This window comes from Dipodomys spectabilis, unplaced genomic scaffold (assembly GCF_019054845.1).
Source record: "Dipodomys spectabilis isolate Male_0828 unplaced genomic scaffold, ASM1905484v1 ptg000691l, whole genome shotgun sequence".
Classification (NCBI taxonomy): domain Eukaryota; kingdom Metazoa; phylum Chordata; class Mammalia; order Rodentia; family Heteromyidae; genus Dipodomys; species Dipodomys spectabilis.
The window spans coordinates 131,665-144,643 of NW_024871368.1; the positions used below are offsets into that span (position 1 = coordinate 131,665).

The following is a 12,979-nucleotide window of genomic DNA, read 5'->3' on the forward strand; positions in this document are numbered from 1 at the left end:
GCCGCAGCTGGCCCGTGCCCGTCGGGGAGCCCGAGGCGCCTGTGGGTGCTAGGGAGTCCCGCCTCAGAACGGACGCGAGCTCGGAAAGCGGGCGGGACGGCCGGGGCCATCGAGGGAGGGGGGCAGTGGGGCCGCGGGAGCCGGGGGAGGACAGCAGGGTCGCCGCCTGGGTGGGTTGGGCAGCGGGGGACGCGGGAGCGCAGCGCCCGGGAGATCCGGGGGAACGCGGGAGCCCGGCCCCTGGACGCCCAGCTTCCCGGATTAGACACGGATTAGGCGCCCGTGCGCTCCCCGTGCGCTCCGTCAGGGTGCAGTGAGCGGCCGCGGCCCGGGGTCCCAGGCTGAGGAGTGCGGGCGCGCCCCTGGCTGCTGGCGCGCGGGTGGGGGTGCGCACGGGCCTCCGCTGTCCTCGCGGGGAACGGGGCTTTGAACCCCGGGGCGCGCGCCAGGAGAGCGACCCTGACAGCTGCCGCGGGCGCCGCTCGGAGCGCGGCTGGGAACGGAGCGGGTCGGGCCGGGGCGCGGGGGGCGGGAGGCAGACTCCCGAGGGCCGCGGAGGCCCAGTGGGAAGCAAGGCGGGAGGGTGGGAGAGAGGCTCGAGGGCGCGGCGCGGGCCGGGAGGCCGGGGAGCGACGGAGGCCTTCGCCGCGGCTCCCGGGTGCCCGGCGGGAACAAAGGCCCGCGGGGGCTGCCCGGCGGCGGGCTCCAGCCACGGCCCCGGGCGTCCGCCCGCGACGCGTGCCGGGCCTGAGGCTCCCCGCCCGCCCGGAAGCCTTCACGGGGGCGGGTCCCTCCTCCCTCTTCGCTACAATGAGCCCAGCGGGCGACCCCCGGGACCCTTGCCTTCCCCCGGGGCGGGCCCAGAGCGGGCGCCGGGCGGCCCTGCGTCCGGTGCGGAGCGCGTGGCGGGGACGCGAGGCGCTGGCGGCACCGCAGGCCGAGTGCGGCGTGTCCGCGGGTTCTGCGGTCTGTGTGCGGCGCGGCGTGCGCGCGGCCCGGACCGCTCCGGGCGGGGTGTGGCTGGCGGGCGTCCGCGCGCGGCGCGGGGCGCGGCGGGCCGTGGGCCGCGGGGAGGGCTTTCGCGTGGGTGCGGGAGGGCCGACGGGGCCGGGGAGGCGGCCCGGGCGCCGGCGCGGCCGCGGGGCTCCGGTCACCGCCGAGGGCGCCGCGGGGCCGCGTCCGCGCGGGAGCAGGGGCGCGCGGGGCAGAGCGCGGCGCGAGTGCGCCGAGGCTCCGGTCGCGCGGGGCGTGTGTGCGCGGCGCGCGCGCCCCGCGTTCTCAAGGACACCTCCGGGAGGAGGCCGCTGCGGAGCCGGTGTCCGGTGACGTCACCGCGCGCCCAGTGATAATCGCCCGGTGCCGGAGCCGAGCGCGGATACGCGCGGTGGCGGCGGCGAGCTCAGGGACGGTCGCACCCGGGTCGGGCCAGGAGGACGGGAGCCGGGCGCCCGCACAGCCGGCCCCGCGGACGCTCAGCTCCCGGCCCGGCTCCCTCCTCCACCGGAGCCCGGCGCGCGGGGCCGCGGGCGCGGAGGAGGAGGCGGGAGCGGGCGGCGGCGCGGGCGGCGCTGGGAGCGGAGGCGGCGACAGCGAGGAGCGGCGGCGGCGGCGGCGGCGGCTCCGCGGGACGGGTAACTGCGCCGGCGGCCGGGCCGGGGCGAGCCTCTCGGCCCGCGGCCTCTCCGGGCCGCCCCGTCTTCCCTCCCGCCTCGCCGCCCGCGGCTCGGGGCGAGGCTGACCCGCGGGTTGGGAGAGGCCGCCGTCTTCAGCTCCGCGCACCGGGGCTCTTTATTTTAACCGCGTTCCGCGCGCGCTCGCGGCCGGCCCGGGAGGGAGCGGGCGGCGGGGCCGGGGCGGGCTCCGAGGCCCCGGCGGGCGCACCCCCAGCCCGCGCCCGCCCCGCCAGGCCGAGGCCTCGCGGCGGGAGGGGAGGAGGGGCGCGGGGGGCGGGCCGGGGATCCGCAGCCTGCCGGCGCCGCAGCGCCCCGCCCCGCGGGCGAGGCCCCCACGCGAGCCGAGGCCCCGAGGGCCCCTCTGCGTGTTCACAGCGGACCTTGATTTAATGTCTATACAATTAAGGCACGCGGTGAATGCCAAGAGAGGCGCCTCCGCCGCTCCTTTCTCATGGAAATGGCCCGCGGCCCGCGCCCCTCCCGCGGGGACCCGCGCCCTGCGGCTGCCCCGCGCCCGGGAAGCGCCCGGCGAACAATGCGCCCGCCCGGAGGGCGGCCCAGCTGCCGGCCGGGATCTGGCCGCGGACACAAAGGGGCCCGCACGCCGGACGCCGCGGGGCGGGTGGGGGCGGCCGCGCCGGCCACGTGCGTCCGCAGCCCGGGACCCCGGAGCGGGAGCGGGCGGCACGGACCGCAAGACAAAGGGAGGGCGCCGGGGGCCCGGGCCGGGCGCGCCGGGGAAGCGGGCGGCCCGCCACCCGCGGACGGGCCGGGAGCTGTCCGCGGTGCTGGCGGCGGAGCCGCCCCGCGGGACGGGGCGCACGGGCAGAGCGCGCCCCCGGGCGCCGCGCGCCCCCACCCACCCGGGGCTCCCTGGACGGTTGCCGCGGCAACGGGGGCGGGGCCGCGAGGGCCGGGGTCCCGGCGCAGGCCGTCCCGGGCCGCCGGGCGGGGCTAGGGCTGGGCGAGGGGACCCGCATCCGCACTCGCATCCGCAAAGGCCGCTCGGGCGCGGCGCCGCCCCCCCCATCCCGGCTCTGCGGGGCACGAGGCACGTGAGGCGCCGCAGCCCCCCCTCCCGCCCCGCAGCCGCATGACGCCCACTCAGGCCCGCGGGCGGGGCCCAGCAGCGCCACCTGCCGGCGCCGCACCGTGCCCGCCGCGGGGCCTGCGGACGGGGCCGAGCCGCACCGTGCCCGCCGCGGGGCCTGCGGACGGGGCCGAGCCGCACCGTGCCCGCCGCGGGGCCTGCGGACGGGGCCGAGCCGCACCGTGCCCGCCGCGGGGCCTGCGGACGGGGCCTGCGCACGGGGCCTGCGCACGGGGCCTGCGGACGGGGCCTGCGGACGGGGCCTGCGCACGGGGTCGGGCCGCACCGTGCCCGCCGCGGGGCCCGCGCGGCCCTGCCCCCTCCGGCTTTTCCTGGAAAAACGCTAACCCCACGCCCCACAGCAGAGCCTCCGCAGAGCCCAGCTGTCCCAGGAAGCCCTGGCCTGACGCCAGCACCCCAGAATTGGACACCCCGCTCGCTGGGGGCCCGCGGAGCAGCCGCCCTCTTGCTGGTGGGTGCTCACCACCACCCTGGGCCTAGCAGGCGGCCTCCCCTGGGCAGGGCGGTGTCCCTGCTCCCTCCCCTAGAACTGGTTTCATTCCTAGTCGTTGCCCTTCCAGGATAATCTTCCAGACCATGTGCTGGGGAGGCCCCGGGAGCTGAGGGGGCTCGGGCGCCCTGGCCTGGTCCAGTTCTGGGGCCTCCTTGGAGGAGTCTCGTGGATCTCCCACCCTCCCCAGCGGAGGCCTGAGTGTCCCCCACCCGTTTCCCCCACTCTCCTGCAGTGGCTCCTGGAGCTGTCCAGCTGCTCAACGGAAGCTCATTACTTGGGCCTCACCTGGCCTGGCTGCAGCCAGTGCCTGTCCACCCTGTGGGCCCATCTGTCACAGGGTGGCTGATGCCAGCACACAGCAAGTCCTCGGGCAGAAGCTCAGCACCACCAACCTTTGCACCATCCGGGTAGCCTTGTATGGCCAAGCCCGGATTCCCATCTTCTTGCTCACCCAGGATGGCACGCGCTCCTGTCCACATGCGCCCCCGTCCACACGCGCCCCCCTCCACACACCCCCAGCTACACACGCTCCCCTCCACACACACCCCTGTCCACACACACCCCCGTCCACACGCGCCCCCGTCCACATGCACACACACCCCCAGCTACACGCACCCTGTCCACACACACTCCCCTCCACACACGCCCCTGTCCACACACCCCCAGCTACACACGCTCCCCTCCACACACACCCCCGTCCACACACACCCCCGTCCACACGCACACACACACCCCCAGCTACACACGCCCCCGTCCACGCGCGCTCCCCTCCACACACCCCCAGCTACACGCGCCCCCGTCCACACGCGCCCCTGTCCACACACGCCCCTATCCACACATGCTCCCGTCCACACACGCCCCCAGCCACACACGCTCCCCTCCGCACGCGCCCCCAGCCACACACGCTCCCGTCCACACACGCCCCCAGCCACACACGCTCCCCTCCGCACGCGCCCCCAGCCACACACGCTCCCCTCTGCACGCGCCCCTGTCCACGCTCCCCCAGCAACACACGCTCCCAGCCCACTCCTGAGTCAGGGCTTGGCATATGGCCTGTTTTGGGGTGAGGTGGTGTGCAGTTATGTTGATAGATAGGAAAACTTGAGTCCAGGTCTTGTGACTGTCCACCCCATGGGTCCAGAGCCCTCCCTAGGGTCCAGGCCCAAGGACCCAACCCTGTGTGAGCGCATCTCTACTGAGCAAAGCTCAGCAGGCTGGGGACTGGGAAGATGGCTCCGTGGTAGAGTGCTTACCTCCCGTGCATGAGGCCCTGGGTTCGATTCTCCAGTACCACATAAGTGAAAAAAGCCAGAAGTGGCGCTGTGGCTCAAGTGGTAGAGCGCTAGCCTTGAGCTGAAGAGCTGAGGGACAGCGCCCAGCCCAGAGTTCAGGCCCCACGACTAACAAAGTAAATAAATAAATAAAATGAAAAAAAGATTTTAAAGCCCAGCAGGCAGTGGGGTGGACTCTGCTCCACAGCCTCCGCTGACCATCACACACAGGCGGGTGGACTCTGCTCCACAGCCTCCGCTGACCATCACACACAGGCGGGTGGACTCTGCTCCACAGACTCCGCTGACCATCACACACAGGCGGGTGGACTCTGCTCCACAGCCTCCGCTGGCCGTCACACAGGCGGGTGGACTCTGCCTGCTCCACAGCCTCCGCTGGCCGTCACACAGAGGCGGGTGGACTCTGCTCCACAGCCTCCGCTGGCCGTCACACACAGGCGGGTGGACTCTGCTCCACAGCCTCCGCTGGCCGTCACACACAGGCGGGTGGACTCTGCTCCACAGCCTCCGCTGGCCGTCACACAGAGGCGGGTGGACTCTGCTCCACAGCCTCCGCTGGCCGTCACACACAGGCGGGTGGACTCTGCTCCACAGCCTCCGCTGGCCGTCACACAGAGGCGGGTGGACTCTGCTCCACAGCCTCCGCTGACCGTCACACAGAGGCGGGTGGACTCTGCTCCACAGCCTCCGCTGGCCGTCACACAGAGGCGGGTGGACTCTGCTCCACAGCCTCCGCTGGCCGTCACACAGAGGCGGGTGGACTCTGCCTGCTCCACAACCTCCGCTGGCCGTCACACACAGGCGGGTGGACTCTGCCCGCTCCACAGCCTCCGCTGACCATCACACACAGGCGGGTGGACTCTGCTCCACAGCCTCCGCTGGCCGTCACACAGGCGGCCCCTACCTGCTGGGCGCCTTGGGCCTGGGTGGGCGCAGGACCCCCCCGTCCTCTCCACACGTCAGCCCTGGGCTTCCCAGCCTCCCGTTCTAGATGGTGGTTCCCTGGGTGGTCAACTCCCCGAAGTCAAGTCCAGGCCCCTGGACAAGACAGGACCCCAGAATGTGCCCCTGGGCAGTCCAGCCCTCACCCTGCTCAGGCCGGGCTGTGGGTGTTAGGGGCTCTGAGAGCCTGGTGGGGAGGAATGTTTGGGGAGGAAAATTAAAATGTAAAGGGCTGCTCTCTAAACTTGTAAAAGGATGAAAAATTAGGTAGGGCCCTCACTGCACGGTGAGGGAAGAGAACGAGGTCCTGGTGACCTCCCCCACCCCCAACGGAGCCTGGCACACACCACAGCCCCCGGGCATAGGGCATGGAGCCCAGAGAGCAGGAGTCTTGCCCCTGGCAGGGAGGCTTCGGTGCCGCCGGAGGCCTGGGATCCTTCATCCACCCTGAGTCCTGAGTCCTGCAGGACAGTGTTCCCTCTAGAGGAGCTAGCCAGAGCTCCTTTGCTGCCTGGAGTTCCCTGGAGAGCAGAGGTAGCAATTGTTCTAGAAGCTGAGCCAGGGGTGGGACTTGTCTCAGGGGAGCAGTGTGGGCAGGCAGCTCCTCTACCACCCACATTCACACCGATGTCCCTGCCCTTGGACAGCTGAGGCGCCAGACCACCGGTCTCCTTTCAGAGCAGATTCATGTCAGCCAAGACATGGTAATGGCACCAGAGGCCTCGCCCAGACCCTGTAGAAGCCACACTGGCTCACACGCCCTGGCCACCCAGAAAGCTCTCCACAGAAAGACAGGGTAAAACCTCGGGGAAGATAGGGAGGGAAGGGATGGTAGGGGGAAAACAATGGAGGGGGTAACAATGCTCAATAGGAAGTGTACTCATTACCTTGCTCATGTAACCGTAACCCTCTGTATAGTATCTTTACAATAAAAAATTAAAAAAAAAAAAGACAGGGTAAAAATAATCCTCTATGCTGGGACAGAGCCAGAAGTGACTCAAGGGATCCGCACACAGCCATTTTCACCGACACTCCAAGAAGACAGGTCTAGCAGGGCTGTGGGCATGAAGGCAGGTGGGGATAGGCTAGATGCTTCCCTCTGCCCTCTGCCAGTCACCAGCACCGTCTTCACGGGAACTGACCTCATCTGAAGTCCTCAGCCACGTTCAGCCTGGCTGCCAGGCTGCCCAGAGATGCCCGTGGGCCCCTGAAGTCCCTCCCTTCCCCAGCCACTAGCACGAGCTAGATACATCCCCAGCGTCCTCGTATAGCCTGCACACCCTGTTTGAAGACCTGTACCTCCACAAGGAGAACACCGGAGAATTCTAGGCTGTTCTGAGAATCCACACTCAGGATCCTGCTACTCAGAGCCCCAGCAGGACCACGATGCTATCGGCCCTGCAAAGCTCAGCTCTGTAGGAGAGTGGGGACCCACAGGGATAAGCAACCAACAGGACAAGTGCAGCACTTCCCAGTCCCAAACTGCCCCTGGTCTGCATGGCATCCGGGGTCAACACAGGGGCACTGTCCCCCACAGGGACCCGAGGCCACGGTGCACTAAGCGCTCTGACAGTTCCAATGTGCAGCACGAACCCTCCTATTCCCCAACTCCAGGTCCACACAGAACGCCCCGCCCACACCTGCGGATGCCTGGGCGCGGGCCACAGCCACTGCGAGGGCCTGCGCTCGCCACCAAGCGTGCGTCAGAGGTGCTGCAGGGCTCTGCCCCTGGACAAGATGCAAGTCCTGGGCAGTTTCCACAGCCAAGGCCATCCCAGCACCACTCAGGAGTGAGGACCCCCCGGAGGCGGCCTGCACCCCTCCATCCACTCATGGAGCTCAGTTTGAGCCCCTCCTGTGGACCAGGCCATACGTGCCGCCTGTTTGGACCAGCTTGCAGGTGACAGGCCCTGCACGGACAGAGGGCAGCTGGACTCCAGTACTCCGCCTTGGGCCAGCTCACACTGGAACAGAGGCAACAGGCAGGGAGGTGAACCCCCTCAGCCACAGGGCACAAGACTCAGGCTGTGGATTCCTGGAGGCAAGACCCAGCCAAGCCCTTCGCCCCTGGGTGCCTCAGCTTCCCCATCTGGCTGTAAAGTGAGCTAAGACATGTCCATCTAGTGAGTGTGAGCAATGGTGACCGCCAGCACTACCGTCACCATCACCAACCTTGCAGGCCGGGCCTCTTGGACACGTGCTATCTGATCTGCTTCCGAGTCTTTGAAGGTGTGGACCCCGGGACAGGTGGCTATCCCTGGTCACTCAGGGAGCCACGTACCCTTGAACATAGTGTGGCGTGTCCCTAAGGCCATCGGGAGGTGGGCGCCTGCAGGCCAGCCCTGTGGGAGGCCCTGGCTCACTGGGCGTGCTCCCGTCCCGATCCCTTCCCCCTCATCTTCTCTGCCAGGAAGTGACGTTTACTCTATCACTTGCTCCCTGCCCTTACCATCCACACCCTTACTAGGGGCCACCCAAACACAGCCACAACCTTCACAAGTTTATAGTCTCATTTGGTTATGACAGAAAGCAACACCGATGATGGCTACAGACCGAGGGTCTTAGGGGTGGGTAGTGGAGGCCCCGGGGCCATATGAGCTAACCCGGTGCTGAGACGCTGCACCTCGTGGAGAGGAGCCGTGGAGACTCCAGTATCACTGCCCAGCGGCCCCTGACCTAGCTGGCCTCAGGTAGTCTAAACTTTCTTGCCCACAATCTTTCACAATGTCCAGGGAAGACTGCTCTGGGCATTTCCCAACCACTGCATGTGGAGAAATGCGGCTTCTGGGGCTAAGACCCCTCTGTGGCCACCTCTGGACAGGGCGGTAGTCCTCCTTAGAGCACTCCTGCCTAACACAGAAGACACCTGGACGGCATCTGGCGGGAAGGCTGGGTCTGGCGGTGCTGCGGCCTGAGGGGCACAGGGAGCTCCAGAGGAGGAGGAGACCTCGACCCCGCGCCTAGGCCTGGCCGGCTGGGCGGCCTTAGCTCCCACCATCTAGCCAGATGTTCTCAGCTTGCCACCCTCGGGGAGGCTCCACTGCGCACCACAGCGCTGGTGGTCCTGGGGCAGGGGCTCTCTGATCTGCCCCAGGCCCTCAGGAGCCACCAAGGGTACTGACAAACCAGAGGCCACAGCAGAACAGTCCTTGTGTTTGGTGCTACCAACAATTTGACTTCTCCACCGAATGTCCCCCCTAGGCACAACAGGACAGCAAGGCCTCCTCCTCCACCGTCTCTGTCAGTGTGGCTCTGTTCTCCTTAGTGGGGGGACAGGAAAGCCACGGGAGACAAAAGCAGAGCTGGCTCCCCAACACTCTCCCCAGAGCCCCTGGCTCCATGGGAAGACTGCGGCTCAGATCACCTGCTGTAGCAGATGGAGCAGCCAGCTCCAGAATCCAGCTGTCTCACATGGTCCATAGCCAGACCCCCCGAGGGGCCAGGCCAGGAAGGCAGGTGGAGCATGTCTTCTGGGCAGCACACTGACTCCAGCCTCTGTGCCCCAGCCCTGCACAACACGGGCTACACCTGGAGCTCCGCTGCGCTCTCATGGCTGTGCCTTCCCCAGCTCAGCTGGGAGGAAAGGCACATCTCCAGAGAGCCTCTGGGACACACCGGGTGCCACCTGACCTGAGCTGCGTCCAGGCACCAGCAGTCACTGGGCTTTGCCACGGGATTCTGGATGCTGTGGGGAGGGAGGGATGGCGGGAGGAAGGGGAGAGGAGGCTGCTCAAAGGAGAACCACAGGCCACAACCTTCCTAAAGGCAAGAGGCATTGCAGACTTGTTCTGACGTGGCCGACTCACCAGGCACTGGCTCGTTCCAATCTTCCTTCAGAAGGACCACCTGTCAGAGCTGAAGCCCAGCAGTACTTCCTGGAGACACGGAGCTTGGTTAACCCAGGAGGTCTGGCTCCTTGTGCTGGTGACAAGTAGGCCTGTCCTGGGAACCAGGCCCCAGGACCAGGAAGAGAGCTGGGCTGTCTTTAAACACAAGCCCATGGGCCGACAGGGCCCTGCTTCTCTTCCCTGACCTGCTCAAATGTCTATTACTCTACAAGTAACTTGAGTTCCCATATTTTTCTGGTTCTAGGGCTTGAACTCAGTAGTTCAGTTCTGCTCAGCTTGCTTGTTCATAGCTGGCACTTCACCAAGTAAGCCAAGTCTCCAAGCCAAGCACATGCTTATTAATGGAAATACAATCTTACAGTCTAGCTCTCCAGGTCTCAGCCTTCTGACAAGCTAGGATTACAAGCTGAGCAAACCTTAAAAGTGACTAGAGGCCAGGCATCGGTGGTCAGGCCTGTAATCCTAGCTACTCAGGAAGCTAGGATCTGAGGATCAGTCAGCCCAGGTGGGAAAGTCCATAAGACTCATCTCCAATTAACCATCCACAGAACTGGAAGCAGAGCTCTGGCTCAGAGTGGTAAAGTGTTAGCTTTGAGCAAAAAAGGCTCAGGAACAGTGCCCAGGTCCTGAGTTCAAGCCCCATGACCAATCCAAAAAAACAGAAGCAACTAGAGATATGGAAAGCAAAGTGACAGCCATCAGCCACCGGCACAGGGCTGTGCTGAGTGGTGTGCCCTTTCCCAGCAGTCGGCCACCGGCACAGGGCTGTGCTGAGTGGTGTGCCCTTTCCCCTACTGCTGTGGGAAGCCTTGCTCAGGGCATGGCAAGAAGGCAGACCCCAAGGTCTGGCCTCCTGCACTCACCGTACAATACTGACCCCTTTTGCTCACAGGCCTTGGCTGGAGAGGTTTTTCCTTCCTGTCCAAGTAAAGCAGCAGCTAATTCTAGACACCAGGAAGCCAAGAGACAGGAGACTGCTGCAGGCAAGTACTGGAGCCAAGCAACTCCTCCACCTGTCCTCCAGCTTCATGCCCGTGTCCTGCAAGCTAAGCAGGCCCGCCTGTCAGCCAGCAAGGGGGCCTGAGCACTGGACCCCTGTAAGTTGAGAGGAAGAGGGATGGCAGATGATACCTCTCATTAGTTTCCTGTATCTTGGCATCAGCATGTTTAGAATCCTGGTGTGCAAGGGGAGGGCCTGCCTGGGGCTGGGGAAGGCAGGAGCAGGAATAGTGATTAGAGCCTCCAAATGGCCATATTCCTTGACCCAAGGCATCTCCGAGTCCCAGGCTGTGAAAGGCCATCTTGTTTCTCAACTAGATACTACTCCATCCAGGGCTGACATAGGGAAGTGGAGTCCTCCCAAGTTTGGAAGGAATCCCCAGGGCAGAACTGCATTGCCCACAACAGGCCACCAGCAACCAGCGGAGCCAAGGCTTCTCAAGGCAGGCTCCCTCCTGTAACATGTGACACTCAGGAACTTACGCCGATAGTCCACATGCCAGGAATTTTTTGTTGTTGTTGGTCGTGGGGCTTGAACTCTGGGCCTGGGTTCTATCCTTCAGCTTCTGCTCAAGGCTAGTTTTCTACCACTTGAGCCACAGCGCCACTTCTGGCCTTTTCTGTTTATGTGGTACTGAGGAATCGAACCCAGGGCCTCATGCATGCAAGGTAAGCACCCTACCACTGAGCCACCTTCCCAGCCCCAATTACTTCATTTTTAAAGGAGCCCAATGAGTGCAAGAAAATATAAAGAAATTCACTACTCATAGTTTAAAATATTTTCTAAAACCAAACCCTGAAGTACTTCACAGATCCATGAAAACCATTAAAATTATTTTGAAATGGAAGGATAAAAATTCAAATTCAAGACAGGTGCTCGTGCCAGTAATCCTACAGGAGGCCGAGATCTGAGAATGACAGTTCAAAGCCAGCCCAGGCAGGAAAGTCCGTGAAATGCTCATCTCCAATGAACCACCAGAAAACCAGAAGTGGCGCTTAGAGGACTCGCCTTGAGCTGAAGAGCTCAGGGACAGTGCCCAGGCCAACAGACCTCCCCCCCCACCCAAAAAAAAAAAAAAATCGAATTCAAATCAAAGTACATTATTCGTATGTATAAAGTATCTCAATGAAATGCCATTTGTACAACATATACTAATAAAAAATGAAATGAAGGACTGGGAATGTGGCTTAGTGGTAGAGTGCTTGCCTAGCATGCATGAAGCCCTGGGTTCAATTCCTCAGTAAAACATACACAAAAAGCCAGAAGTGATGCTTGGCTCAAGTGGCAGAGCACTAGTCGAGCAAAAGCAGCTCAGGGACAGTGCCCAGACCATGAGTTCAAGCCCCAGGACAGACAAAAAAAAGAGCCAGGTGCCAGTAGCTCACGCCTATGATCTTAGCTACTGAGGAGGCTTAGATCTGAGGATTGGGGTTCAAAGCCAGCCTACCCAGGAAAGTCCTTGAGAGTCTTACCTCCAATTAACCACCAGAAAACTGAAGTGGCGCCATGGTTCAAGTGGCAGAGTGCTTGCCCTGAGTGAAGAGCTAAGGGACAGCGCCCCTGCCCAGATAGCCCCATGACCAACAACAACAAAATTCTGCAAGTGATCTGAAGCTGCATGGAAATAAAACACTTGCCTACGTTCCAGTACTCGTTGTGTGCATTTCCTTCCAATTGTTAAACTCTGGTAAAGCCAGTGACTTCCTAGGAAACAGTGAGTTTCTGGAATGCTTATGATTTGTATTTATACATTTTCTTTTTGGTAAACTTTACCTCACAAGGCAACTGCCTGCAACTGCGAGAGGAAGCGTCCTGCGGGCAGCATCGAGTGTGGAGGCCAGGCGATGCATGGCTGCGTCGGCCCAATCCATCCACCTGTGCACCTGCAGATCCTCCAGAGCAAGGTGCCGGAGGCCTGAGTTCATAGTAGTCACTCAGTACTTTTACAAATCATCAACTCTTCCACAAGAGAGCTCTGGCCCTGCCCAGTTACTCGATCAGCACTGCAGCTGCACAAGCAAGGCGGGGGAAGCATGCGAGTACACAGCTTGCTAAACAGGTATGTTTATTAAGGCTTGTATTCTCCTAGAGGACAGCTTTCCGACGTAGTCCATGACTCGACAGGCAGTAACAGCTTGAGGAGGTGACACTTTAAATACAAGTCTAAACGTCCACTCGGTCTTTTGGAGTATGTATTTCAGGAGTATCTGCTCTCTAGATAGGAAGGATCCTCTACAGCAGGCGCGTGCAGAATCAGTGGGGCGTGGGCGCGAGCACCGCTTTCACACGGAACTCCAGCTCCAGGTGGCGGTGAGATCCTCAACAGCCTCGTTCCACAAAACAGGACACACGTTTGTTTTCTAGATTTTTTTTTGATTTTTGCTTTCTTTTAGCCATTCAACAAGAAAAAAAAATTATAGACACACGGTGAGATTTACAGTTGCATTTTCCATCACACTGCACTGCCAGGCCCTACATTTAAAGCTTAGCATTACTGGTGTAAAAACGTAGGACGGCTTTAGGATTCTCAAGTGAGGAAAGGGAAAAGTTAAACATGACCTGCAATTACGAACGCCTGAGTGCTGAGCTAGTCTGCCCTGAGTCAGGGCAGGGAGGGGCG

The 12,979-nt window shown here is 63.2% G+C and overlaps 1 protein-coding gene across 1 annotated transcript; it reads left to right on the forward strand.

Moving 5' to 3' along the window:
* The first annotated feature begins 2,090 nt into the window (after positions 1 to 2,090).
* On the forward strand, positions 2,091 to 5,406 carry LOC122101793 (translation initiation factor IF-2-like). The gene is made up of 3 exons (XM_042672219.1): positions 2,091 to 2,728; positions 3,510 to 3,684; positions 4,939 to 5,406. The coding sequence occupies exons 1-3, from the start codon at positions 2,091 to 2,093 to the stop codon at positions 5,404 to 5,406; spliced, it is 1,281 nt and encodes a 426-aa protein (XP_042528153.1).
* Positions 5,407 to 12,979: the final 7,573 nt, after the last annotated feature.